At 46.0% G+C, this 27,749-nt stretch overlaps 1 protein-coding gene across 1 annotated transcript in view; it reads right to left on the bottom strand.

Moving 5' to 3' along the window:
* Window positions 1-4,881: 4,881 nt before the first annotated feature.
* LOC138283610 (dynein axonemal heavy chain 11-like) overlaps window positions 4,882-27,749 on the bottom strand; it is a 2,790,563-nt gene continuing 2,767,695 nt past the window's right edge. Inside the window, exons 86-87 of the mRNA XM_069221547.1 lie at window positions 25,608-25,748; window positions 4,882-5,473 (exon numbers count right to left, since the gene is read on the bottom strand). Coding sequence (XP_069077648.1) covers window positions 5,226-5,473; window positions 25,608-25,748 — 389 coding nt within the window. The 3' untranslated portion in view covers window positions 4,882-5,225. The remainder of the gene's footprint in view (window positions 5,474-25,607; window positions 25,749-27,749) is intronic.

Genomic DNA, 27,749 nt, shown 5'->3' on the forward strand with positions numbered 1-27,749 from the left:
TTTGCGAAGCATGGTTGCTGATCCTCTCCCAAGATTTACATTGTGACACACTTGGTGTTAAGTAATAAGGGGCTTGAGTAATGCACTGGCTCTGCCTGTTGTAAATCAGTCTCCTATTGAAAGATGTCCCCTTGCACCAGCACCTGTCATGCTATTTCACTTGAGGCCCATGTTGTTGAAGTTGCTTCTCTGTTCTTTTGCGATTGATGAGGTTTAAATTCTACTGCAAGCAGGTTGCAGATGTGATATACTCCAATGCCCGTATTTCCCTTTGAAGCTTCAGGATTGTCCCTCGGGTTTAGAATATCGAACGCACTTTTTGAGGCATAATTTGGGATCAAGATTATTTTTGTTGATTGTCGTTCTCAAATGTCCCCCTTGGGCATAGACCCTAAATATTTAAATCAGGCTTGACTCTGTTCCTGAGCGGAGCCATCCTGTTGCAGTTATTGCGCTGTTAAATTGGTTTGCTGCCTGGGAGGAGCTTCCTTGATGCCCCTACCCTGTTGTAGCTGTGCATTCCAGCTTGCCTCATTGCCATTTTCACTCTCTGCCTGAATGTTCACTTTTAACTGTACAGTATTTTCAACTTTTCTTAGGGCTTGGTTCTTCGCATCCCTTCGATCAACTGTTCTTGGGGTTTGATTTCTTACATCCTTATGATCGGACCTTTTTGTTTTCTTTTTTGTTATGTGTATCGTTAACTGTATCCATATGTTGTGTACTGACCAGCATCTGAGTACCATCCTGACCTTTCTGGCCATTTGTTAGTGCTCTTTGCCATTCGTCCTGCTTTGTTGGCTGCAGGGAGGTTAAGTGCTAAGCTGGGTTCTTGACTGTCAGAACCACTTCCTACTGCATCTGGGCCTTCTAATTTTGGTTCCATACAGTGTACATTTCCTTCTGCTTTGCTATGAAAATGTAGTTGGCATATACTATTCTGCTGAACTCCTTTACATTTATTTCACATTTTACTTGATCTTTTCTGTTCCCTTTTGGATAAACTGTGTCTTTTTGTCTTGAATTCTACTTCAGGCTGTTCTTTATCTTCTTGCTCCGTGTTTGTGCCCTCTGGGCTGGCCCCGTTGTTGCGTCCTGCTGTACCTTGGAGTTCTACGTGAGTACTGCTTCTTCTACTAGCAGTTGTTCCATTTTCACGTTTGAAAAGATAATGACTGAGTGCAGACCAAATTTTTGTGCTTTTCTTCGGGTTCTAAGTCTCCAAATGTCCGCTGTACACTGGCTGATTGATTTGTTACCACCTGTAAGATGTAATTCAATATTAATGGAAGTGCCTGCATTTTGTCAAGGAATATTGCACATTGACAAGGAACTTGCTGTGTGTAATTATGTGTTTGTGCTCTCAGAATCATCTCATTCAATGTTTGTAATTTTGTATTTATTAACTATATGAGATGCATAGTATTCAGCAAATCAGCCTGCATTTCTTGTTTATCTGCTTAGAATTGGTTTGCCGCTGTAATTGCTTCCAATGTGTGTAGAACTGTGGTCCAAGTGCAATCTGGGGCCTCACTGTGCCCCTTACCTACTCCTGGATTCGGACCTATGGTGTTAGCCTGTGTCTCCTGGGCTGCCTTTGGCGGGCTTGTTGCCTTGGTGCCTTGGTGCTTTTTTGATCATTAGCTGTTGTTTCTAGCTCCTTTTCACTGATTCTAGTATTTACGATGGTGTTCTTTTTTTTGTTTTTTCCAATGCTTTATTATTTACTTGATTGGGCTAATGGGAAAATTGACTTCATGCGTTGAACTGACATTTCAACCTATACTTTGACCCAGAAATGAACTCAAACTAACAGTGGTTGTGTCCTGTTTTCAAAGAGGATGAATGGTTGATTACTACGTTTGCCTCTCTGCTTTGAGCTGAGAAAGTGGCTGGGGTCAATTCTTCAAAGTCAATTAGCATATGAGTGTGTGGATCCCTTCCGCCTGGAGTATACTCGCCCGAAGGATACGTATTTGATTGCTCCCAATTGCTTAAGATACAGAGGTCCAGAAGTGACACTAGGGATGATTCATCAATGTTGTGCACTTGCACCTGTACTACTATGGGACTTGCACTAAAACTGGATAGGATGTTCCTCTTGACCTTAGCCTGTACTTGGTCTGCTTCATCTGGGATTGATCCTAGTTGAGGTCCCGCTGTACTCTCTTTAACAACCGTAGTTGTTTCTTGCTCAGGGTTTTTCTTGGTTAAACAGTCTGTTGTCCTATACATTTTAACCACTTCTGCCACTTTTATCCATCCCTGCAGTTGATTTCTGTTTTATAATTGCCGTTTCTGTTTTTTATTCTCCCTCTATACATGCCATTGTGGTTAGCTTTGGTGTTCTTGTTCTCTTTGTCACCCTCTTTATGCCTGGTCCAGGGGCTCACCTGGTCCTTCCTGACTGCATTTTCCTGCCACATTGAATTTGTCCTTGTCGCAGAAGTATGTTGTCTTATTGGTTGGTTGACTACTGATGGGGCTTTTTAGCACCTTTGAGTTTTCATGGTCACAGTTTTTCTAAATTCAGGAATTTAGCTTCATGATTTACTAGATATTGCCTTTATACCTGTTTGCTCCCACAACTCAGATTTGATTGTTCGTAAGGGTCTCAACAGTATGCTGGTGTTTAGTGACACCTTACACAAAACAGTAGACGCTTGAGTGAGGGGGTGGGGTGACAGTGGGGCAGAAGAGCCAGAAGCACTTGTCCTTCCACAAACCACACCCAGACCTAGCTGGGCTGCTTCTGCAGGGAGACCAGCTCGATACCCGGAGGTTACCTAAAACCTCCCCATGGTCTCTGCAGGTGTCTGTGACTTTAAAGCCGCCTTGCGCCCCTTACTCAGTTGACCTTGACATTTTCCTTCTAAATCTAGGAGCGGTGTGATGCCTTGATAGTTATTACTGTGTGGCTGGTTGATGCGTTCCTTTGTTGCTGTAATATAGCGATGTTTTGTTGAGGCAAGCGGCAATGCAATCAACCCCTGCTGTCTACCCCTCCGGGTAGGGGTGGGGGAGTGGCTCCAGCACACTCCTGCTACAAGGGGACTGAGGGTGGCCTCAGACAGCTGTAGCCAATGTAATGCAGTTCACAGTGGGGGTCACGGGAAGATAGGACTTGGGTGGGTCGCAAGGGGCTGCAGGAGATTAGACTAAGCACAGGGGGCAGGCTGTCAGGTGAACAGGCCAAGCAATGTGAGGCGGGCTTCAACCTAGCCCTGGGCCAACAACAGGCAACAAACTGTGACCCAGACTAAACACCCCAGCACCTGGTATGTCCCACCTCACGCCCGGCCCTGCCCACAGCCCTCCCCCCACTGGTCTCTTGAAAGGCTGATCCAGTCCTGCTCTGCATTGTGAACTCCAGTCTTGAACACCTAGCTCCCCACTGTGCCGCCGCTTGCCGCTCCTTCTGCTCCTCAACTGTACAATTTACTTTCCTGCTCACATGCGGTGGCGATAGTGGTGTGGCAAGGCGGCTTCCGTGGCGGCTCTCCTCGCCCTTGTGGCTCTTTGCAGCTACTCTAGACATCCAAGCGTGCTCCTTCTCCTGACGTCCTCCAACCCCAGAGGAGTAATGCTCAAATGAGTAGCTCATGAGCTCAAATGTTCAGTCATGTGTCACCTGTGTATAGCTTCTGCAGCACTGATTAAGCCACCACTACAGTGACAAAGTGAAAATATGAATCTAGGCCTTCAACTGTGGCCTAGCATGACATATCATATCATGGCACCACATCTCACATATCATGGCATCATCCTAGTTAATACAAAGATCAGTGGTAATGAAGTAGACTTTTATCAGATTCAGGTAACATTGTGTAATTTTATTAATTCCGAACATGATGTAGTATCTATAATTTCAGAGACATCACATTATGTGGGGTCAAAGACCCTGCTAGCTTACTTCTTTTTACATTATTGTGAGGGGGAAAGTGCAACCAATTCATCTTGTCGCTCCTGATACACCTAGCACTTTGATTAAACTGCCTTTCCTAGCAGGAATGGCAGGAGCTCCGCTCCCCAGTGCTGTAAAAAGTGATGGCCCTGGATATTTCCAAGAAGTCCTAGCTACATTGTCTTTAAAAGAGAGGATCTTTTGTGGTGGCATGGTTATAATAGAGCAGTTCTGCTGACTATCTTGGATCTAGAAAGGGGACCTTCAACTTACTTCATCTGGGCGCCTCCTCATTTTGCATTACTGCACTGGTGGATGGGTTCTGGCCAATATTTCTTTTCTGCTCTTTTTTGTAGTAGATATTCATCTTCTTTTGGTCATCGTAATGGTTAGGGTTTGAGTGCTTTGCATTGCAGGTGTCTACAGATGACTGGTGATGAGTTTATGGATGCTCCTGTGGGTCTCCTAGCCGATCGTTATCTCTATCGCCATTGTTAATGTTAGTGTTAATGTAAATGTTTAAAGCATCACCAAAAAGATCTCTGGAAACCAAGTGCTCAGCAGTCTGCAAAAAGAAAAAAAACTCAGTTGTGTTAAATAAAGAACGCTTGTTTAATTTGTTTCCAAACACAGCAAGTGTTTCAGCTTCAAGGGGATCGGTTTCCAGAGGAGCGTAGCTGTAACAGAGAAGGCTTTGCCATCGAGGTTGGATTTAAAAAAAAACACGGATGAACCAAGAGGGAGGTAGAGAGGGGTCGCAAGGAGAGAACAAGTAGTTATTTGCAGATTGTACCCCTCAAAAAGTTAGAAGCTTCACCATAAAGACATTTGTACTTGATACAAAGTATTTCGAAGGAGATTCTGCTTAGTACTGGAAGGTAGTGTTGCTGGTATAGAAGAACATTACAGATGAAAAACAAGGAAGCAGCGGTAACCAGTAGCCTGATTTAAATACATTTGCAACAAGCATTTTTTTAAAACACTTTATTTTCATTTTAAGACGTGTGAGAGGCACAATATTACGAATTCGAATAACCAAGTCTGGCCCTAATTATTGCTGAGAAATACAGAAAGAATGAAGGCAAAACTGGGCGAAGTTTCTTCAAATGATAAGAGGTCGCCAGGAGGCTAACTGCAAAACAGTTGGGTCGGGTGGGACAAAGTTAATTTATTGCCATTATCAAAGATTTTACACTGAACAAATAAACTTTTTTTAATCAGTTATTGTATTTATTTTTAAGGACCAAATCACGCCAATCTTCAAAGAAATACACTAATGATCTTGTAGAGGAAACTAAGTAGTATTACTTGTTTTAGGTACTCAAACACTCAACAGTAATGCAACACCAGCAATAATCCATTTCGCTGGTCTTTCCTTGGTTTTTAATGGAAATGCCCACACGTATGTCGACCCTCTTAGCTTTGTTTTATACACTGGACACTCGTAAATATTTCTTGTGTCCTGTCTATCATTGGGAATTGCTCTTACAAAAATTACAGGCATCGTTGGTGTTGAAACCTTTAGACGAGCTTCTGCAATGTGTCCACTTTGGAAATCCCATCTAGCACCTGCAAAGATAAAAATTCACAAATTAATTCAACAGTGCCCATTAAATGTGGCGATCATCTCACTCAAACCTTTGACTTGTACATTTAAGATTTCTGGCTAAAAGTGTGATTTCATGGGATGGCACTATCACCTCAGACAGTGTAACAAGTATGTGAACGGTCACGTGGGACAGGTCTGCACTAACAATAATACCCTCACAACGATTGTACTACTGAATATCGAGGCTATCAATATTGTGATTGTTAGGACGGAGGTTCTCTGTATGATAAATATGTGTACCCATTCCTTGAGTGCGCAACTGTTATCTGGCTCCCTAATGCTGATTTTTGTTTCATTTGGTCATAGGCGAACATGGATCATGCATGTGTGCCATGACACAGGCCTACCTCAATGACTGTGGCCTTGTTGGACTGGGAGGGTCCCCAAAGCGCTACCCTGATATTAGGGGAAATCTACCACCTTCACCAGGAGTTAAGCAGCACAGCGTGGTGGTGGCAGTATGCCGTGTAGTGATTAGTAGTACTAAACAGGACCTTTTTACCCTGTGTGACTGGAGTGAGGCCTAGAGGCTCACTTACCTTTTAAAAAGTTCTGTTGTGTGCTTTACTCGCCCTTGGCCCACATAAGGTAAGTTGTGGAGTGCTGTGCTGCATGGGAGTAGTGACATTGCATTAGTTGTATATGTGCCTGAGAAGGGTACAGTACAAGGATGGATGAGAAATGTGCAGTGCATGTGTGATTATTACATGTACTGGGCCTATATATCAGCGGATGTACAATACACAAAGGGTGAAGAGTTATGCAGCACACACATAGTGAGTCTGTGCTGGCAGTGCATGTGTTTTGAAATACCACACTCTGGTTAAAGGTAGAAAAGCGTCAGTACTGAACAATGCAAGCAGATTGAGTGTGTGTGATGAAGGCATGTGCATAAAGGTATTTAGTGCTAATCAGAAAGTGTGCTATGAATGTACACTGAGTGTGCCTGAGTGTGTGTGTGTGTGTGGTACATTGAATGGACGACCCTGGTTCAATTTTGGGAAGCCCAGGCCTGCCTGGTAAAAAACATAAGGAGGAGAGGAATCCCCCGGCGGATTTGTCTACTGGCTCAACAGTGGAGGCAACACTCAATAATTAGTCCATAATATTAAAAAAAAGAATCACTACTTCAGATGTCTCAACACATCTTCTTTTTAAACAAAGTGTTTCCTTTATTATTCTTCAAATTCTTTTTTTTTCCTGAAACATACTCACAGCCAACACGATTTGCTTAATTACTATGAGCTTCCTCAGGGTTTCAATTTTTCCATGCAGTGTCTGCACCATCATTCTGTCTTTACGTATTTCATCATTGTTTTGCTTCGAAGTTTACAACATTCTTAAACTATTGGCGGACAGAATGTGGCTTTGACATGTGCACGGTGAACACAGCATGAATGTTTGAATGCATGAAGTATGCGCCATAAGAATGGTGTATAAGGTGGACTAAAATAGTGAATATCAAGGCAATGGAATGGCTCACAGCACTCCTAGTGGACACCGTGCCCAGATATGACAAAATATAGACTCCTTTTCAAACCTGTTTCAAATACGACAGAGGAGTACCTGAGTTGGTGTGTCTGATGGAGGAACGCACCATGGCTGTGGATTATTGAGGAGGACAATTGCTGCAATATATGGGGATGGGGAGTGTGGTGCTACTGATTTTCTTTGCAGAGGGCTGCAGTGCTGTAACCTCAGTATAAACACAATTCATGTCACTGGTTGTAACATGTTGGTGACCCATTCCAGATCAACTGTGTGTAGGGTTTTCTTTGTTCTCTATGGTGAATAACTCACCTGGGGGTTTAAAACTTTAAATAAAGTTGATTTAATATTTTTTTTTCATTTTGTCTCGACTGAAGGCAGCTGCGAATCCAAGGCCTTAGCCACCTGTCGGGCTACTTTTGCAAATGAAGCACGCACTTCTGTTTTGTAGTCCAGGTGGCGAGTCAAACCTTATTTAAAAGGAAGTATTAAGCCTACTGGACTCTTGAAAGTCCATGTAAAAGTTGTAATCCGTAAAGTGATGAAGAAGAAAGCCGTCCCTCTCCTCACCATCATAATATCCATCTTGGGATGTACGTTGTTCAGAGTCAGAGCCAAAAAGATGATGGAGCCTCTACTGGTGCCCTGATAGAGGGACTTTGTAAGAGTCAGTCCGTATGACAAACCCTTGTGCTTTTATAATCTCAGTATGAAATCATGAAATCAGTCGACATCAGGCTGAAGTTGGTTCAGTGTCCGACAAGACGATCACCACAGGATCCTCTTCTACTCCTGTTGGTGTCATTACCAATGTTGATGAGGAAAGGCCTGGCAGAAGTCTTGGAGTTCAAGTGGGTGTCTGTATTAGAGTTGTTTGGGGCCTGGAGTGGGTTCAAAGGGGTCAGATAGCATCGAGGATACAGTCTGTCTGAGGTAACCCAACAGGAGGTCCCAGTGTTCCTTGGGGCCCAGAGGCATGCCAGCGGGAACCAGAAGTACATAAAAACCTGCAGCATGGCCTCTTTAAAGGTTTCGATCTGTTGCCACAGATGACCCAGAAGACCCAGGAAACTCATGGCACACTGAAATCAGTTGGTGGATCTGCTATGCCACCGAGGACCTAGATGAAGACCAGCTGACATCTTGACACCCTTGCGCCTTTTCTTTAGATCAGAGTGGGAAGGGTTGATGCCCTTGTCACTTTTTAGTGTTTGCAAATTGTCTTTGATGTGAATTTACCAAAGGACTTTGAGTGTGAAGTTGACATTTCGCAGGAATGGCCTATGGAGCACGATCGAGTTTGACTCCTCAGCTGCAAGTTGGAATTGAAGCAGGACTTATGGGAGGGCCATGACTTTTTCTTATGTTCATCGATGTACACCTTTGCTTCTCAGCCCTCATCTTTGTATGTGACACCTGCATTTACGATCCCAGAAGATGAAGCAATATATTTGTACCCAAAGTAAATTCCAAGAAATGGCACTGAGAGGGACCCTGTTAGAAATGGGGTCTTTGGTTGACAGTCAGGTTACCCCCTGTTCAAGCAAGGACCCTCACTCTAATCAGGGTAAAAGAGAATCACCCTCAGCTAACCCCTGCTTACCCCCTTGGTAGCTTGGCAGAGCAGTAGGCTTAACCTCAGAGTGCTAGGAGTAAAGTATTTGTACCAACACACACAGTAACTTAATGAAAACACTACAAAAACACCGGTTTAGAAAAATAGGAAATATTTATCTAAACAAAACAAGACCAAAACAACAAAAATCCAACATACACAAGTCAAGTTATGAATTTTTAAAGATTAAACTCAAAAATAGCGCTTAGAAACAAAAATGTTTCGATGAGATGTTAACACGGCGTCGTGACGGAGTCGTTCCCAACAAGCCGACACCAGCTGCGCCGGACACGGAGTTGTGTAGACCCCCAAGTACAGTACCTTTGGTGAAGAGTGAAAACAAGCCGATGCGCGAAGTCGAGGATTGCGGCGTCTGTGCGGAACGTTGAATCTGTGCACTTCGAGCGGCGTCGGTCATGACGTGGTGCAGCGACTTCCACGGAGTCGCGGACTTCAGCTGGGCTGCAGCGGCGTCGGGCCTGCGAAGAGCGCTGCGTTCCAGCGAAGGTCACTGCGTCGGGTGCAGGCGGCGTCACCGGATTCAGCAGCGGCGTCGGTCCGGAGTCGTCCGAAGTCGATTTCCTTGGATTTCCATCAGCTTTCCTTTCAAGGGCCCAGGGACTGGATAGGGCACAACTTGTCAGAGCAAGAGTCTCTCCAGAGACTCCAGGTGCTGGCAGAGAGAAGTCTTTGCTGTCCCTGAGACTTCAAACAACAGGAGGCAAGCTCTAAATCAAGCCCTTGGAGATTTCTTCACAAGATGGAAGGCACACAAAGTCCAGTCTTTGCCCTCTTACTCTGGCAGAAGCAGCACTGCAGGAAAGCTCCACAAAGCACAGTCACAGGCAGGTTTGGGTGCCCTTCTTATACCCATTTTAGTCTTTCAAGTCACCTTTCTTCAAAGGGGACTCACACCTACTTGTGAAATCCTGCCTTGCCCAGGCAAGGTCTCAGACACACACCAGGGGGTCGGAGCCGGCATTGTCAGAGGCAGGCACAGTCACCTCAGATGAGAGTGACCACTCCACCCCTCCCTCCTAGCAGAGATGGCTAATCAGGAAATGCAGGTTACACCCCAGCCCCCTTTGTGTCACTGTCTAGTGCGAGGTGAAGAACAACCCAACTGTCAAACTGACCCAGACAGGGAATCCACAAAAACGGCAGAGTCACAGAATGGTTTAAGCAAGAAAATGCTCATTTTCTAAAAGTGGCATTTTCAAACGCACAATCTTAAAATCAACTTTACTAAAAAGATGTTTTTTTAAATTGTGAGTTCAGGGACCCCAAACTCCACATGTCCATCTACTCTCTAGGGGAATCTACACTTTAATCATATTTGAAGGTAGCCCCCATGTTATCCTATGAGAGAGACAGGCCTTGCAACAGTGAAAAACAAAGTTGGCAGTATTTCACTGTCAGGACATATAAACCACATTACTATATGTTCTACCTTATCCATACACTGCACCCTGCCCTTGGGGCTACCTAGGGCCTACCTTAGGGGTGCCTTACATGTAAGAAAACGGAAGGTTTAGGCCTGGCAAGTGGGTACACTTACCAAGTCGAATTTATAGTGTAAAAATACACACACAGAGACTGCAGTGGCAGGTCTGAGACATGATTACAGAGCTACTTATGTGGGTGGCACAACCAGTGCTGCAGGCCCACTAGTAGCATTTGATTTACAGGCCCTGGCACCTCTAGTGCACCTTACTAGGGACTTACTAGTAAATCAAATATGCCAATCATGGATAAACCAATTACATACAATTTACACGGAGAGCATATGCAGTTTAGCACTGGTTAGCAGTGGTAAATTGCTCAGAGTTGAAAAGCCAACAGCAACAGGTCAGAAAAAAATAGGAGGCAGGAGGCAAAAAGACTGGGGATGACCCTGCATAAGCAAAAGTCCAACAGACCCCATTCAAGATTCATATGTAATCTTTGGAAGTGAGGACACAATCTGTCAGTGCTCTATAAAAGTGCAGACCAATGTTGGATTTTAAATAAATCTGAAACTTGTACGTCGAGGTACATTCTTAGCCCACACTATCTTACTGGTTCTTGTCAGTAAAAGAAATGCGCTAATTGTATTGTATTGTATTGTAATAGTATTTATATAGCGCTTACTACCCCCGACGAGGCATCGAAGCGCTTTTCGGTGAGTAGCATGCTACTCTGGAACCCAACAAGAATTAGTGATGGATTAGTATCAGGAAATATGAGTACAGTTTTAGTATTACTATGAGTTAATTTGAGCCGCGGATATGAGAGTTTGTTAGTTAGATTGACTGGAGTAATGGAGGGGTAGAGGAGGAAAGAAATCCAGAAGTGTTAATTGGGAGTATATCCCTCATTTACTCAACCCAAAGGCTTGGTTGGGATGAGTAAAGGGGGATGGAGGAGGGAAGAGTGTGGAAGGGCTAGGGAGAGCATAGTAGCAGGGTGAGATAAATGAGGGAGAATTTAGTAGGGTTGTGTGGGAGGTCATGGTAGTAGAGTGAGGTTTGGTGAGTTAGATGTGGAAGCGGAGGGAAGAGCTTAGGCAGAGTTATTTAGGAGATGAAAGTAGTAGAAAGGATTTGGGATGAGTCAGAGAGGGAATGGAGGATAGGTTGATAGAGACATGACATATGATGATGGGTAGATAAGTGTGATAAGATTAGAGCAGGGATTTATAGATATCTAGTATAACAACCCACCCAGGAGCCATGCAATGACCCATGAACATGCCAAGCACAGAAACAACATAGACACATACATACATACATATATGTATATACATGCACACATACACACACACATACAAACACACATACAAACACACATGAATACACACACATATATGTACATACACTACATTATTAGAACCATGGGTAAATATATAAGGTATAAGTTGTAAGGTGTAAGTACCTAGGGTAGCCACTACAAACCAGGTCAGCCTCCTACAACAGTACCTTCCGTTCAGTTCACAAAAGGCTACCAAGAACACCGTTTTAGACAGAGGTTTAGTGATCTTAGTTCAGAGTTTATGGGGTGCTTCAATATCAACTCCTGGCAAAAGATTTCAAAATTACAGCACATGGTGTGGGGTAGCAAATTTAGACATGCACACAGTTTACAGGACGGATGTGTAGAAGTGTGCAGATTATATTGGCAGTTCTCACATTTACAAGAGGCTCAGGAGACCGGAAAGCCTGATCAAATACCTCATACTAGATTATGAGTATTCCCTTTCGAATGTTTATGCGGCTACCCATTCAAATTGTCTGCTTCAGCTTCTGGTAAGACTTGTGTAGACCAGAGTGACCTCAATCAGTTTAGTGCCAACATTTGCCCTAGTCATTCATTCATATATATTGCAGTTTTTTAGCATACATACAAGACTTAAGTTGGGGGGCATGGGTCAAATAGCTTCACACAGAATGTAATTACAAGTGAGAACCAACACATCAAAACGTTGGACTATTTTTTTTATAAGGCCATTTCCATGCCTCTATATAGGCTTATCACAGGTGAGTGCGATACAGAAGTAACTGATATTTTGATCCTCTTTAGAAGGTTTTGAAGAAATTATTTTGGCACACACTCAGGCAAGGGTTGCCAAAGTGTTCTTTTCATTTGGAAGGCTGTAGCTCAGTAAGGAGGATACAATATGTTCAGTCTACCCAAGGCTAACATATAGGCTCATAATGCACTGGGAAAAGATTTAGTCACACTGGCTGGTGTGTAATTGGGTATAAAGCATTAAGAATGCTGATTACCGATGAAAAGAATGCTTTGCCCATCCATTCATGAAACCCTTTTGGGTTCACTTTCTCAACAGAAAGCATAGGCAATGCTTAATTTGTGCTTGTTTCCGGTGCGGAGCACCAGCACTTATTTTTGAGGGACGGCGCTTATTTTTTCTGCCTCAAGCATTTACCACGAGCAAAAGACACACACTGTAAAGATGGAGGAAGAGAAAAACGAAAAAGAGTCACAATGGGGGAAAGCAGAAAGTTGCAAGAGTGAGCTGAAGGGACAGGGAGAGGCTGTAATTGATTGACGAGATGGCTTCAGGATTACGCTGCCTCAGTATTCCGTGCTCGCACATTTAATTGCAGCAGCCACGTGTTTCAGAGGAGAGCTTTGGGCACTGGCACGTTTTTATTTGCAAATTAAGCACTGAGCATAAGGTTACACTTTAAAGGCGGCATATAGCTGAAAACAGGGCTTAAGTTAGGATTGTAAGAACTATAGCACCAGTAGGCAAAATATTTTGCAATGTAGTTAAAGGATTAAAAAGTTAACGATTTTAAATAATCAAAAGATGATTTTGAACAATATTCAATTGTGTGCAGCAGCTAACCCTACACTTAGCGATGAATGAAGATTTGTTTAAGGTGAAAGAAGTGGGCAGGAATTTGGGTTGGTGAATAGTTGGGTGATTGGGTGAACAGGTGGATGGGCGTTGCTTCACTGGACACATGTAATGGTGGATAGTCAGAGGGGTGAAGTTAGATGGATGGTTGGGTGATTTGGTCAATGGATGCACAGATGAGTGAGGTTGGGTCTCTATAGATGAGAGATGGATGAATGTGGTTGAGTGGCCAGATTGATGGAAGGACTGACTGGGACAAATGGATACACATTCAAATGAAATGGTGGGTCGATTGCATTTATTGGTGAGGTTGAGTGGGTTTTGGGTGTTTTTTATTTGAAAGTTCACACGCACGTAAATTCCATTGCGGTCCACAGATCCAAAGAGGGCCTCAGCACTTAGGGTGAGTGTGGTGTTCCATGGGTCCAAATTGCATGGAGGCCGCCCTTCAATATCTGAGAAGGTAGCCACATACTTGCATCTCTAAGTTTGCAGCTGGGAAACACCCAGCGCCTCCAGGATTGGTTACATCTCTCTCTCAGGCGTCTGTACAGTCCCTTTTGTAGATCACAGTGCAGGTAACAGGTGAGACAGCCTAAAGAGGCTGCTTAAAGAGTAGCTGATCTCCTTCAAAGGTGAGAAAGCTTGCTCCCTAGGCAAGTAGAGAGGTAAAGAAGAGGATTACCCACGTTTTGCAGTTTGTATATGAATCCTAAATTGATATTTGCATTCTTTGGTTGATAACACATTTCCCTGCAACTCCTTATGTAGCTAAACCGCTACTAAACTAACTTTTTATTGGTGCTTTCCACTGTGTTAAATCAACATTTATAAATCAGCCGACTCAATGGGTCATTATTCTTCTGTGTTGTTTAAAGCTTGATGGTGTTTAAAATGGTTTTAGTCTTTGACCATATTTTTTCTCATCTTTTTAACAACTGGAACCATGGAAAGGAATAGTCTGAGGAATTAAATCATTCAGTCACCTGTAGCACACCCATCTACACGTGCACTGGGGCACACACTGCACAAATGTCTTACAAGTGATATCTAGAACTATGCAATACATGCCAATGGAGGATATTATTTCATCTGCTAGCACCTGCAACTTATTTTCTACTTATAAGGGTAATTCAGTGTTCGTTTGACATGTACTCCTCTCATAATAGTTGGAAGCCAAGTTGAGGCAACCCCTCTTAGATGGGGAGCATTCCCTGGTAGGGCAAAGCGCAAAGTTCATTTGGCCAAGTGTGGGGCTGGAAATCCGCCTTAGGTCCTCGGCAAAAGCACACTCTCTTCTAACATGTAACTTCCTTTGCTACCATTCTACTCACCCACCAGAGTCCAGGGAAGGTGCATTTCTCTCCTTAAGAATACAGAACCAAATTTACAAAAAAGTGGTGTATCAGGCACTTTTCCTCACACCCCTACAAGCACCATGTGTGCGCCGTATTTATGGTACTGCACACCATGGCGCACATTAGTGAACTAGCATCAGAAATTTTGACGCTAGTTTGGCACTTTGAAGGATTAGCGGAAAATATTTTGACGCTAATCCTGTAAAGTGAAAGGAGGCCCATTCAAAACAAGTGGAGACTCCTTTTCACGCCTGTCTTAGGCAGGCGTTAAAAAATATTCTTAAAATGGCACAGTGGAATCTTATAGATTCCACTGTGCCATTTTTCTGGGCTTCCTAACACCGGAACACCCCCCCTTGCATACATTATGCCTGGTGCAGGCATAATGTGGCACAAGGGTTTACAAAGTGGCACAATGCATGCACTGCGCTACTATGCCACATTAGCATAAAAAAAGTGATGCCCATGTGGCGCAAGGTGGCACTTGGGCCTTCATAAATATGGCCCAAAGTTTTTATGCCATTCCAATGAGTATGTTTCAACAATCGGTTAGCCACCAAGTGACCAGACTCCATGTGGATTATTCCAACTGCAGTGGCACCAAACAATATGCCTGTTTTGTTAGCATCTGCCTTCACCTGTTCAATCTGCCAACAGTGGATTAAAGTCCCATCAAGGTGCAAATGACGAGCAAACTCCCCTTCAGTATTGCCTTCATTTTAGGAAGTCAAAGTTTATTTGATTCCATGCAAACTGTGCAAGCAATACAGTGACAGTCAGAAACAAACTGATGTAAAATTTTATAACTTAATGATGTTGTAGGTAAGACACTTTGGGCCATATTTATACTTTTTTTGTGCAGCGTTTACGTCACTTTTTGGCGCAAAAGCGTCACTAACTTACAAAACACAATTGTATTTTGTAAGTTAGCACCGCTTTTGCGTCAAAGAATGACGCAAACGCGGCGCAAAAAAATATGGGCCTTTATGTGAGAGCCCAAGAGGACATAGATCTTAGATTGGGAAACTTGTTTCAATACTGTTTCATCTAGGTATGAATGCTTGCAAAATGTGTCATGCCATGCAAATTATTAAATATTTTTAAACATATGGTTTACTCTGTTTATGTAAACTCATTTTTACCTAAAACTTTGTTTACATTCACACACAGCTAAATAGAATAAATGTGTGCTTTCTAAATGAATATGCACCTTTATGCGTCTTTACCTTCACATCTCATACATGAATCAAAGATGTTACATCATATTTTACAATTAGATAAACCTATTCTCAATAATATGACAGGTGTGATAAAATTGTGAGGACACTTTTTGTGGCAATACTTTGTGTGACGTCTATGCCTATGCCAATTAGTCCCCTCATATATTCGTTTTAGGTTTGTCCTGCCCTATAAAATGAATGGAAAGGTTGTGGCAGGTGTCCAAAATGGTCTGAAGACTGAACAGTGGCAGTTGGTGTTTCGAACATGGATCAGGCAGTTATCTAGACAGGTATGTGTGTGGATATCCCAGATAGTGCACGAATGGGTAAGCTGCACAGTGGTATGAACCTATAAGTTGAAGGACTCCGTTTTTTTTAATGGAGACAGAGACCTGGCAATTTTCAACCAATCTCAATTAACCACCTAAAATGTCAACTCGCCTCAGTTACCTCATCAAAAATCTTTTTATTTAAGTTTTTTCGTGAAAGAGTGTGTATCATGGGAAGGATGCAGAGGGGACACGCACACAATGGTGCATGCAAGAGACCTAGTACATCTAAATCAGTAGAAGAGCGAAGACTGCAAAAATAATCAGTAAGAGAATGGGTGATTCACTGGGTCAGGGAGAACAGAGGTGGAGGGGTATAAAGGCTTTCAACTTTAATATAAAATATGTCCTTACATTAATAACTTCAAGTTCAAATGAATCTTCTTCAGTGAGTTAATTCTCAAAACATACAAAGCCTCATTATGAGGCACGCAGAACAGTATCTCCAGGTGGGATACCGGTCCACCTGCTCGTGAATGGCCCACTGTTCCGGCTTCCAATTTTCCAGGCTGGAGGAACAGTGAAACATATTTTACTGGATAGAATTCCACACATTAAAATTGGATGAGGCTCTGGCTGCCAAGGCAGGGTCGGACTGGGACAGAAAATGGACCCAGGCACCAGACTAAGGCCCTCATTACAACCCTGGTGGTCGGTGATAAAGCGGCGGTAATACCGCCAACAGGCCGGCGACAGAAAAGTGGAATTATAACCACAGCGGAAACCACCAACACATACACCCACTTTAAAACTTCAACCGCCACAGCGGTAGCAACAAATATTGCGGAGGTAACAGCCAGGCGGAAGACAATGTACTGCCCACACTATTATGACACAGCAATCCGCCACTTTTTCTGAGGTGGTACCAACGCCATCAAAAGCATGGCGGAAACAGTGCACAGAAGGGAAACAACTCACCTCTCGACACACAAGGAAGAACCAAGACGCCATGGAGCCCGAACTGCAAATATTTCCAATGTTGGTTTACCTCCTCCTACACCAGGAACACAAACCGCGGCGAAGACGACCAAGGTGAGTACCCCACCTATCACACAAGGAAGGGGGGGAGGAAAAAGAGAGTGACACACACATGCAACACCCCCACCCCCAAAACCATACACACAAGCAGATGCAGTAACATAACATATTTACCCCGTACCCCTCAGGAGTAACGCAAGGACAAAAGGAATTGATTAAAGCGAGTGTAATATTAAAAATTTAGATAAGCACGTTCTCAAAGCAATAAACAGTATGTACAATATATACAGATAGAGGGACAATGCCCACTCCAAAATGTCTGTGGCCCACAGGGCCACAACACATAGGCCAAGGCCACACTTGACTCCTGCCTCAATACGGAGAGAAAACTGCTGGGGCATCAGGTCGAAAACAGACAGGCACCTCAGGGGGGTGGGAATGGGGGCACCTCAGCCAGAAGATGGTACAACGTCACTAATCCTGGAGGGGGCTACATGCCCTCTGTGATGTCCTGGGGCGTGCAAAGCCACAGTCTCTTTAGTGGGTGGTTAGCCCACTCCTTGGTCCTGGGAAGTGGAAGGCCACAGTCTCTCCAGTGGGTGGTCTGCCCACTGCTTGGTCCTGGGGAGTGCAAAGTCACAGTCTCTCAAGTGGGTGGTTTGCCCACTGCTTGTTCCTGGGGAGTTCAAAGCTACAGTCTCTCAAGTGGGTGGTATGCCCACTGCTTGGTCCTGGGGAGTGCAAAGCCACAGTCTCTCTAGTGGGTGGTTTGCCCACTGCCTAGTCCTGGTGAGTGCAAAGCCACAGTCTCTCAAGTGGGTGGTTTGCCCATCGCTTGGTCCTGGCGAGTGCGAAGCCACAGTCTCTCAAGTGGGTGGTTTGCTCACTGGTTCTGAAGGGGCCTTTGTGCCCAGTGTGCTTCATCCTGCCAAAGAGGGTGTGAGTGGAGGCCTTCATCCACTGGTTCTGCAGGGGGCTTTGTATCCACTCTGCTTCATCCTGCCAAGGAGGGGGTGAGTGGATGCCTTCTTCCACTGGTTGTGGAGGGGGCTTTGTGCCCACTATGCTTCATCCTGCCAAGGAGGGGGTGAGTGGATGCCTTCTTCCACTGGTTCTGGAGGAGGCTTTGGGCCCAGTGTGCTTCATCCTGCCAAGGAGGGGGTGAGTGGCTGTCTGTGCTTCATCCTGCCAAGGAGGGGGTGAGTGGATGCCTTCTTTCACTGGTTCTAGAGGGGGCTTTGTGCCCTGTGATGCTGATCCTGGATGCTGCAAGGTCACAGTCTCTCACATGGGTGTCACACCTACAGGTGCTGCATGGGCCTGGACACACTACAGCCCATGTAAGCATGACTACACACTGCTCGCCGGCGGTGATGGCTGCTCAGTGGATAGCAGTTGCGCTGTAGGTGGCGGTGCTGTCAGTGGTGGGGGGAGGCCCCAGCCCTTCCCCTGTAGCCTCGGACGGTTGCCCACTGGGGCTGCTGCTGCTGGCAGTGGTGCTGCTGGCAGTACAGGTGGCAGTGCTGCCGGCGGTGCAGGTGGCGGTGCTGCCGGCGGTGGGGGGAGGCTCCAGCCCTTCCCCTGCAGCCTCGGACAGCTGCCCACTGGGGCTGCTGCTGCTGGCAGTGGTGCAGGTGGCGGTGCTGCCAGTACTGGGGGGAGGCTCCAGCCCTTCCCCTGCAGCCTCAGACGGCTGAAGTGCCATGGCTGATGTTGTTTGCCCAGATGCTGCTCCAGCCCCAGGCACCAGATCCATCCTGCCTGCCGCGTCTGTTCCCTTTACATTGGCCTTGGCAGCTGTTGTCCCCTTCCTGCTCTTGGCAGATGGTGGTGCCTCCTTGCTTCTGCCAGCTGGTGTTCCCTTCCTGCCCTTGATGGCTGGTGGTGCCTCCTTCCCCTTGCTGGCTGGTGTCCCATTCTTGCCCTTGGCAGGTGGTGCAGGCACACTGGCTGTGGTGACAGGTGCCTCCTTGGAGCCTCTCACACCTGCAGTAGCGACAGTGCCATGGAATGGGTGCATGAGGTGCTGGCCTGGGTTCTGCCCACCCTGGCCCGAAGTGAAGGACAGGGGGGAGGGGCAGGGAAGAGGTCAAGGGTGGTGAGGAAAAACCTTTTACGGACAGTGGGGCTGGAAGAGGGTGAAGGTTTGGGAGTGGAGGAAGAGGGAGTGGTGGTATGAGGTGTCAGTCTGGTGTGTTTGGGTGCAGGTGCATGGGCTGGATGCTGTTGTGAGGTGAATGGCTGTTGGGTGTCTGTGTGCTTGCATTTGTGTACTTTGGGAGGAGGAGTCACAGACACAGTGGGGAAGGACACAGGGACGTGTGCATGGATGTGGGGGTGGTGACTGCCAGTGAGGGGCGTGTTGTGATAGGTGTGCTGGTGATGAAGGTAGTGGATGAGGATGTAGTGCATGCAGGTGTGAGTGGAGACGCAACTGGGAGGGAGGTGGACGAGGAGGAGGAGGGGGGACACAGTGGAGGCAGTGGATGTTGGTGTATCTGCATCTGGATGGTGCTTGCATGAGTGCCTGTGGGATAAAGTGTGGTGCTTGTGTTTGCCTGAGCCACTTCTGTGTGTAGAGTTTGGGTGCATGCAGGTGTGAAGGTGTTCTTAGGATAGGCTGGGGTTGAGGGGATTGGGACTGGGTAGAGGAAGTTGGAGGGGGAGGCTGGAGACAGGGACAATGGCTGCCATCAGGGAGTTGGTTAGAGCCTGGAATGCTCTCTGTTGGGCCGCCACGCCAGGGGGAATGCCCTTTAGGTATGCATTTGTTTGTCGCAAATGCCCTGCTAGACCCTGGATGGCATTCACTATGTTCTGAAACGTGCTGAACAGAGCGTTGTCTGCCCTGATGAAACACATGCGCAGCTACATCGTTTTCCTCCAGGTGGAGGATTTAGCCACAGTGAAAGCTGACTTCTATGCACTGGGGCCTATCCCCAACATCATTCACCTGGAGTCTCAAGGCCAGATTCTGGTGCCTCCATCTGACAGGTGGATCCCTGTACTACTCACCCAAGAAGGTGTGCCAGATCATCATTGCATGTTGCATGTTGCACAACCTGGCCTTGAGACTCCAGGTGCCTTTTCTGCAGGAGGATGAGCCTGGGGATGGTCGTGTGACAGCAGTGGAGCCTGTGGACAGTGACGCAGAGGAGGCAGAGGAAGAGGATGTGGACAACAGAACTATACTAATTCAACATTACTTCCAGTGATGCACAGGTCAACCTCCTCCAAACAAGCTAGTATCGCTTCACTACTGGGCAGGGGTCTGTGGGTCTCAGGTATGCTGCAATTGGGGTTAGGTATCCCTGTCCATGGGCTGGTGACTAGCATTGTGACTGGTAGTGCATTGCCCTGTGTGTGAGTGTGTTGTGTATGCCAACAGTGGTGTTGTTGCCGCCATTGACCAAGGGTATCCTTTGTCTCGTTCCCCCCTTTTTGTTTTGTCACCCTGTTCTTATGTGCATTATCATCATCTGGCGGAGGAGCAGAGGCACCGGCGACGGAGAGAGCTGCATCCCACGGGGCCCAGGAGGCCGAATCCACCGACAGTGAGGGCACCAGTGGGCCGGAGGGTGAGGGGAGCACCACGATGGAGACAGGAGGGGACAGTTCTAACAGTGATACCTCCTCCGATGGAAGCTTCCTAGTGGTGGCGGACACTTCTGTGCCCACCACAACTACAGGTACAGCCGCCACCCCTGTACCAGCACTGCCCTCCCAGCAGCCCCTTAGCATGTTTCCTGTGCCCGCTCACCCAGGGAGGTGGGCATCTCCTTCGCCCCAGGCACCTCAGGCCCTGCCCTAGTTAGCCCTGCTGCCCTGAGTGAGGAGGCTATTGACCTCCTGCGATCCATCTCTTTTGGTGAGTCAACCATTGTGAATGCCATCCAGGGGCTGGCAGCCCATTTGCAACAAAAAATTCATTCCTGGAGGGCATTCACTCTGGCATAGCGGCCCAGCAGAGATGGATCCAGGCTCTGGCCTCCTCCCTGATGGCAGCCATTGTTCCTGTTTCTAGCCTGCCCCCTCCAACCTCCTCTTCCCAATCCCATTCCCCTCAACCCCAACCTATCCCAAGCACACATGCAGACCAGCATGCACCCAGGACAACACACAGGAGTGGTTCAGGCAAACACAAGCACCACACATCATCACACAGGCACTCACACCAACACCATCCAGATGCAGACACACCAACATCCACTGCCTCCACTGTGTCCCCCTCCTCCTTGTTGTCTCACTCACACCTGCATGCACTACATCCTCATCCACTACCACCATCACGCCTATCACTGCATGCCCCTCACTGGCAGTCACCACCCCCACTTCCATGCACACGTCCCCTGTGTCCTCTCCCACTGTGTCTGTGCCCCTCATCCCAAGGTACCCAAATGCAAGCACTCAGACACCCAACAGCCATCCACCTCACAACAGTATCCAGCCCATGCACCTGCACCCAAAAACAGCAGACAGATACCTCCTACAACCACATCTTCTTCCTCCACTACCAAACCTTCACCCTCACCCCGCCCCAATGTCCCTAAGATTCTTTTCCTCTCCACCATTGACTTCTTCCCTACCCCTCCCCCCCACGTCCGTGACGTCAGGCCAGGGTGAAGAAAACCCAGGCAAGCACCTCAGCCACCCAGTCCAGGGGCACAGTAGTGTCAAGAGCTACTGCAGGTGGGAGAAGACCCCGGGCACCAGGCAGCAACACTGACAGGGTGCCTGCACCAGGTGCATCAAGGAAGGGCAAGGAAGCACCATCAGCTGCGACTAGGAAGGGCAAGGTGGCACCACCAGCTGCAGGTGTGGTGGGCAAGGGGCAATCCCCAGCTGATGACAGGAAGGGCAAGGGGCCTACACAGCAGGCAGGAAGGACAGGAGGCCTGGTGCTGGGACTCATTCGGAGCCCCCACAACCAACCATGGTGGTTCAGCCATCTGAGGCTGCAGGGGATGGGCTGGAGCCTCCCCTACCACTGCCAGCACTGCCACCAGCACCAGCACCACCGCCACTAGCACCGCCACCAGCACCACTGCCTGCTGCAGCAGCCCCAGTGGGCAGCCATCTGAGGCTGCAGGGGATGGCCTGGAGCCTCCCCCCACCACTGCCAGCACCGCTACCAGCACCACCGCCAGCAGCAGCAGCCCGAGTGGGCAGCCGTTGGAGGCTGCAGGGGATGGGCTGCAGCCTCCCCCACCACTGCGAGCACCAACACCAGCCCTGCCACTGCCACCACTGAGCAGCCGTCACTGCAGATGGACAGTGTGTAGTCCTGGCTCCATGGGCTGTTGTGCGTCCTGGACCCTTGCAAATCCAGTGGGTCTGACACCCAGGTGAGGGACTGTGACCTTGCACTCCCCAAGATCTGCATCACAGGGCACAATGCCCCCTCCAGAACCAGTGGAAGAAGCCATCCACTCACTGCATCCTTCCCAGGATCAAGCACACTGGACACAATGCCCCCTCAGAATCAGTGGAAGAAGCCATCCACTCACCACATCCTTCTCAGGATGAAGCACAGTGGGCACAGTGCCCCCTCCAGAACCAGTGAAGAAGCCATACACTCACCCCATCCTTCCAAGGATGAAGCACACTGGGCACAATGCCCCCTCCAGAACCAGTGGAAGAAGCCATCCACTCCCCGCATCCTTCCTAGGATGAAGCACACTGGGCACAATCCCCTTCCAGAACCAGTGGAGAAGCCATCCACTCACTCCATCCTTCCAAGGATGAAGCACACTGGGCACAATGTCCCCTCCAGAACCAGTGGAAAAGCCACTCACTAGAAAGACTGTGGCTCTGCACTCCCCAGGACCAAGCAGTGGGCAAACCACCCACCTGGGAGACTGTGGCTTTGCACTCCCCAGGACCAAACAGTAGGAAAACCACCCACTTGAGAGACTTTGGCCTTGCGCTCCCCAGGACATTGTGCAGGGCATGTAGCCCTCTCCAGGACCAATGGTGTTGTACCATCTTCCGGCTGAGGTGCCCCCCATTCCCCATCCCCCTGAGGTGCCTGTGTATTTTCGACCTGATGCCCCTGCAGTGTTCTATCCGTGTTGATGCAGGAGTGAGGTGGGGCCTTAGCCTATGTGTTGTGGCCCTGTGGCCCACGGACATTGAGGACTGGGCAGTGTCCCACCATTTGTAAATATGAATATACGTTTGTAATTTAATGCACTTATTTATGTTCTTCAATCGTATTACATTCACTTTCTTCCAATCATTTTGTCCTTGCATTATTCCTGAGGGGTACAGGGTGGATATGTAATGTTACTGCATCTGGTTGTGTGTATGGTGTTGGGGGTGGGGGTGTTGCGTGTGTGTGTCACTCTCTTTTTCCTCCCCACTCCCTTGTGTGCTAGGGGGCAGTACTCACTGTGGTCGTCTTCACCAGCGTTGGTGTTCGGAATGCAGGAAAAGGTAGACAAGCATGAGAAATATGTGGAACTCTGGCTCCATGGCGTTGTGGTTGTTCTCTGTGTCTCCAGAGGTGAGTCCTTTGACTTCTGTGTTCTGTTTCTGCCATGCTTTTGATGTCATTGGTACCGCCCCAGAAAAGGTGGTGAATAGGCTGGTCATAGTGCAGTGGGCGGTACATTGTCTTCCGCCTGGCTGTTGGCGGTTACCGCCGTTGTGCTTGTTGCTACCGCCGTGGTGGTCGGTGTGTTAAAGTGGCTGTCTGTCTGAGTAGTTTCCGCCGTGGTCATAATTCCATTTATGTTACCGCCGACAAGTTGGCGATATTACCGCCTCTTTATCACCGACCGCCAGGGTTGTAATGAGGGCCTGCATGTTTAATGGAAAAAGGTTTCTTCGGTTTAAATTTCTCCCATTTAAAAAAGAATGACTATTCTTTAGTTAGAGATTTTTGTGGGGTCCTTTTAGCGCCTAGATTGGGCACCCATATTGTAGCTGTTAGGCCCATAGTCTGTGCCTTTAAAAAACAAACACATTTTATTTGCTTTTATCCATTCTATTACATTTTAGCATACATTGCTTTTCACATTTTGTTTTATCGTCTGTTTTTCTTGAAAACATGCTTGCTCATGTTCCACATTTATCTGTCCCTTGCATGCATTTCCCTCGGTCCCTGTTCAAGGCTGTCATATTTATACACAATAGTTTACTGGGCATGCCGGTCCAAGAGTTACAAAGTCAACCTTCTAACCTTAGACATATTATCAGGTCAGGCCTGTTCTCAGAGCACAACATGTATTGTTATATGAACTTCACACAGGCTGAAGAATGGTAAAGGGGACATTCTAGCCAGCCATTTTACGCTGCACACCACTTCATTGACAGCTTTGCTGATCTTGGCCTTGTCTTCCAAGCCAAGTGGGAGGACTGCCAGCAGATTAACAGGCAGACCCTTGCCTTTTTCCAGGTATGGGGTCCGGGGCTCCTTCCATAGACTAGCACGGGTAGAAGGGCTAACACTGCTATGCTCTCATGTAAGATGCTAAAAGTGCAGGTAGGAATTCTTAGACTCATGATTATGTCAGGATGTTGGGTCTGTTTATATGTTTCGCTCTAATGGTCACAATGATCACTGTATTATGTTTCATTTTCCTAATAATTGCAGCTCATCCCTTATATCATAGAATTTATCCTGCATCTCTTTGTCTGCCTTCGCATGTATGAGACTTTGTGCAACTGAGAGAACGGTGTATGATCTGTTCCTACACAACTTCCCTGACAAGTCAGAGTGACATGTTTTTAGGCTGCCACAAATTACCTATACTTTATAGGTTTGGGTAAGGTGCTGCTAGCTAGCCGATGAGGTCAGGCTGACAGCTCCCAGTCGGTGTGGGACTGACTCAGTCACCCACATGCGGTTGTGCTGCTGCCCTAAACTCAGCAGTCTTACCCCATGGTAAGAGTCCTATGACAAAATATGGCACAATGTCTCCTGGCCACTTGGAGCAAAAGGCCTGCTGCTTGCAAATTCGACACTTTGAAATGAGAGAACATTTAAATGCACAGTTAATCATTAAGGCAACTTTTCATTTTGATTTTCTTCCATTTAAAAGCATTCAGAAACATTTTGTTCTGCACTCCAATAATGAGTCAACATGGACTTTTATTTAAGTGTTCAATATCTCAGTGCTTCGGTTCTTCACCTCTGTGCATCCACCTGCCCCATATATCTAACTGAGTACTGCTCATTATCAGGCCCTGCCATCTGCAGCCTCATGATAATAATATAAAGTAAACACAGCCTTCCATTAACTTTAAAAGAAAAATGTAACCCTCTGCATTTTTAAAAATGGAGCCAAGGCTGCCAGCTACTCTAAAGAACTCTGGGAGCTACTGCTAGCTCTGTGATAGACTGGTTAGAGACACCTACTAAGTATAGTAACTCACAGAAAAGGGGCCAATAAATGTATGTCGTTTCAAAAGTGAATTCTACTGTGCAGGCGGCTTTGGTACAATTAAACTAATATGGATATATGTGAAAAGATTCCTTATGTGATGTCATAAGTGTAATGAACATAGCTATCTTATTTCTGTAAATGTTGCTCGTGGATTATTCCAGAAGAACCTGCAGCTTATCTTTCTTCAGAGACAAATCACACGTGCTGACTGGGACACATTTCATTGCAGTCACATCACTACAGCTCTCACTAACATAGTAATCATAGTGATTAACTGAGTAGATCAAAGAAGTGCAAAGTAGTTCATTTACTAACGATCTGTCTGTGTGAATCAGACATTTAACTTAATGTACCTTCCATGTGCAGGCCATAGATGTATGCGCCTTCTCTAGCTGGTTGTGCAAACTCCTCCTTGTACTTCTTAGTAACGTCCACCGTTAGGTGCATTTTGTCCAAAGGCCATTCATTTTTTCGAGCTAGGCTTTGCATGACAGCTGGAAGAAACATGAAAATATATTAATCAGATAATTATTTTTCTCATTTCATTGAATTACTCATAGTGAGATATAAATTATCCATGAAAACATATGTTTTGAACTTTTTGTGTTGCAGACCTAAATGCTAATAGGTTACTCCATACCTTTTGCCTTTCATAGAGATCACGTGGCGGTTTTCAATGGTCGCAATTGCTTTCCATTTTGCTGTTATTAGCAGCCCCCTTTTCCGCCTCATTTTCAGATATTCTAGGGCAAGTTTATCTTATTGTTTGGATGGAAAATTTTCAATATCTCATTTTGAATGTTTTTTTCTTCTCAGTATTGCACAGGTGGCAAGAAAAATTATGAACAAATAATACTTGATCGCAAAGCTAGGGCACACCTGTCTATTTCCCAGATTCATGTGTGCCTAGCTGTCCTATTCTAGGTTGTTTCTGTGAATTTGGGGACTTACAGTCTTCTTTTTATAATAGGACCTGGGGATCCTGGGAGGGCTGCATGGGTACCCTGACTGTTTTTTGAAAATGCCTTTGTGTGGAAATTGGATGTGTTTTGCTTAACTAGGTTTTAATCTCTCGTGTCCTTTGTACTAGGGGTGGGCGGAACTTGGGGAGTTTCACTCTGCAGAATTCCACAGAGTTACATAAAAACACCATGAGATTCTATGGAGGGCTGCCAAAGACTGTAAAATACACTTTGCACTGCTTGGCTACAATGTACCTCTAGTAGTGCGGTGTGCAAGAGCTTGCGGCCATTCATGATGATTTTGCTGCTACTCAATTAGAAAATCAACTAGAGCAACTGAAAATCTACTCAAAAAGCAGTCCTCTGACCATGATTGCCCACATCCTTGCGCATTAGAAAATGGAGATAGGGGATGCCAAATCTCATTTGCATTTCTGGAGTCTCGTGGGGGAAAAAAGTAATCCATGCGGCGATTGGCAGAATTTGGCCTGTACTCCACGTTACAAGAGTAATGCGGAATAGTCAAATACCTCCAATTACGCAGGTGGAATGAAACATTCCCCTCCCACCCCTACTTTGTATGTGACAACTGCAAATAACAGCAATTCTTTTCATTTATTTATTTATGTATGCTACCTTATATACTCTATTTTGAAAGGCAATCATATTGCTTATACTGTTATAACCAGGTAGGGAAAGGGGCCTATAGGCAAGACCGCATTTTGTAGTAATACAAAATAGTATTCACAAGCCTGTGTGTGTGGAGGTTCTGCTTCATCTTTTTCTGTGCAGAGATCTCAGCTCTGACTGCTGAGTCTCCGCATACAAGTCTATGCTTTAGTAGTAAATGTGGGGGAGACAGAGAGGAGTAGCTGAAAAGTTAGGAATACTTACTGTTAAGGGAAGGGGTTAAGGAAGGAGTAAGGAAGGGTTAAGGGCAGGTTAGGAAGGGGTTAACGAAGGGACATTAACCTATCCACAAAAGAGTAAGCATATTGCTATTCACAAACTGCACTTCTAAGGTTACTACAGCAAAACAATAACCCTAAACAGCTGTAAATGTGCTCCAGGTCAGAACTAAAGTAAGGGCCTGATTTAGAGTTTGGCATCTGGGGTTACTTCGTCACAAGCGTGATCGATATCCCGTCCGCTGTATTACGATCCCATTATATTCTATGGGAATCGTAATATGGTGGACAGGATATCCGTCACATTTCTGACAGAGTAACCTGTCCGCCAAACAATAAATCAGGCCTTTAGTACAGCATCACACATAGCCAACCACTGGTACCACAACATCCTCACATAGAAAATATGATTACAGCATTATTAATACATAATACATAGAAAAATATATTTTTTACATTTTAGATGAAAACATTCAGAAAATTATGTTAATTTAATTAAAAATATTCAAAATAATTAACATTTGAACTTCAAATTAAGTTAATGCTGTAACTATTTTTGTTTTGTTCTACATTTCAAATACATATAAAATAGAATTTACATTAATATTTAATATAAAATATTTTT

Source organism: Pleurodeles waltl, chromosome 3_1 (genome assembly GCF_031143425.1).
Source record: "Pleurodeles waltl isolate 20211129_DDA chromosome 3_1, aPleWal1.hap1.20221129, whole genome shotgun sequence".
Taxonomy (NCBI): Eukaryota; Metazoa; Chordata; class Amphibia; order Caudata; family Salamandridae; genus Pleurodeles; species Pleurodeles waltl.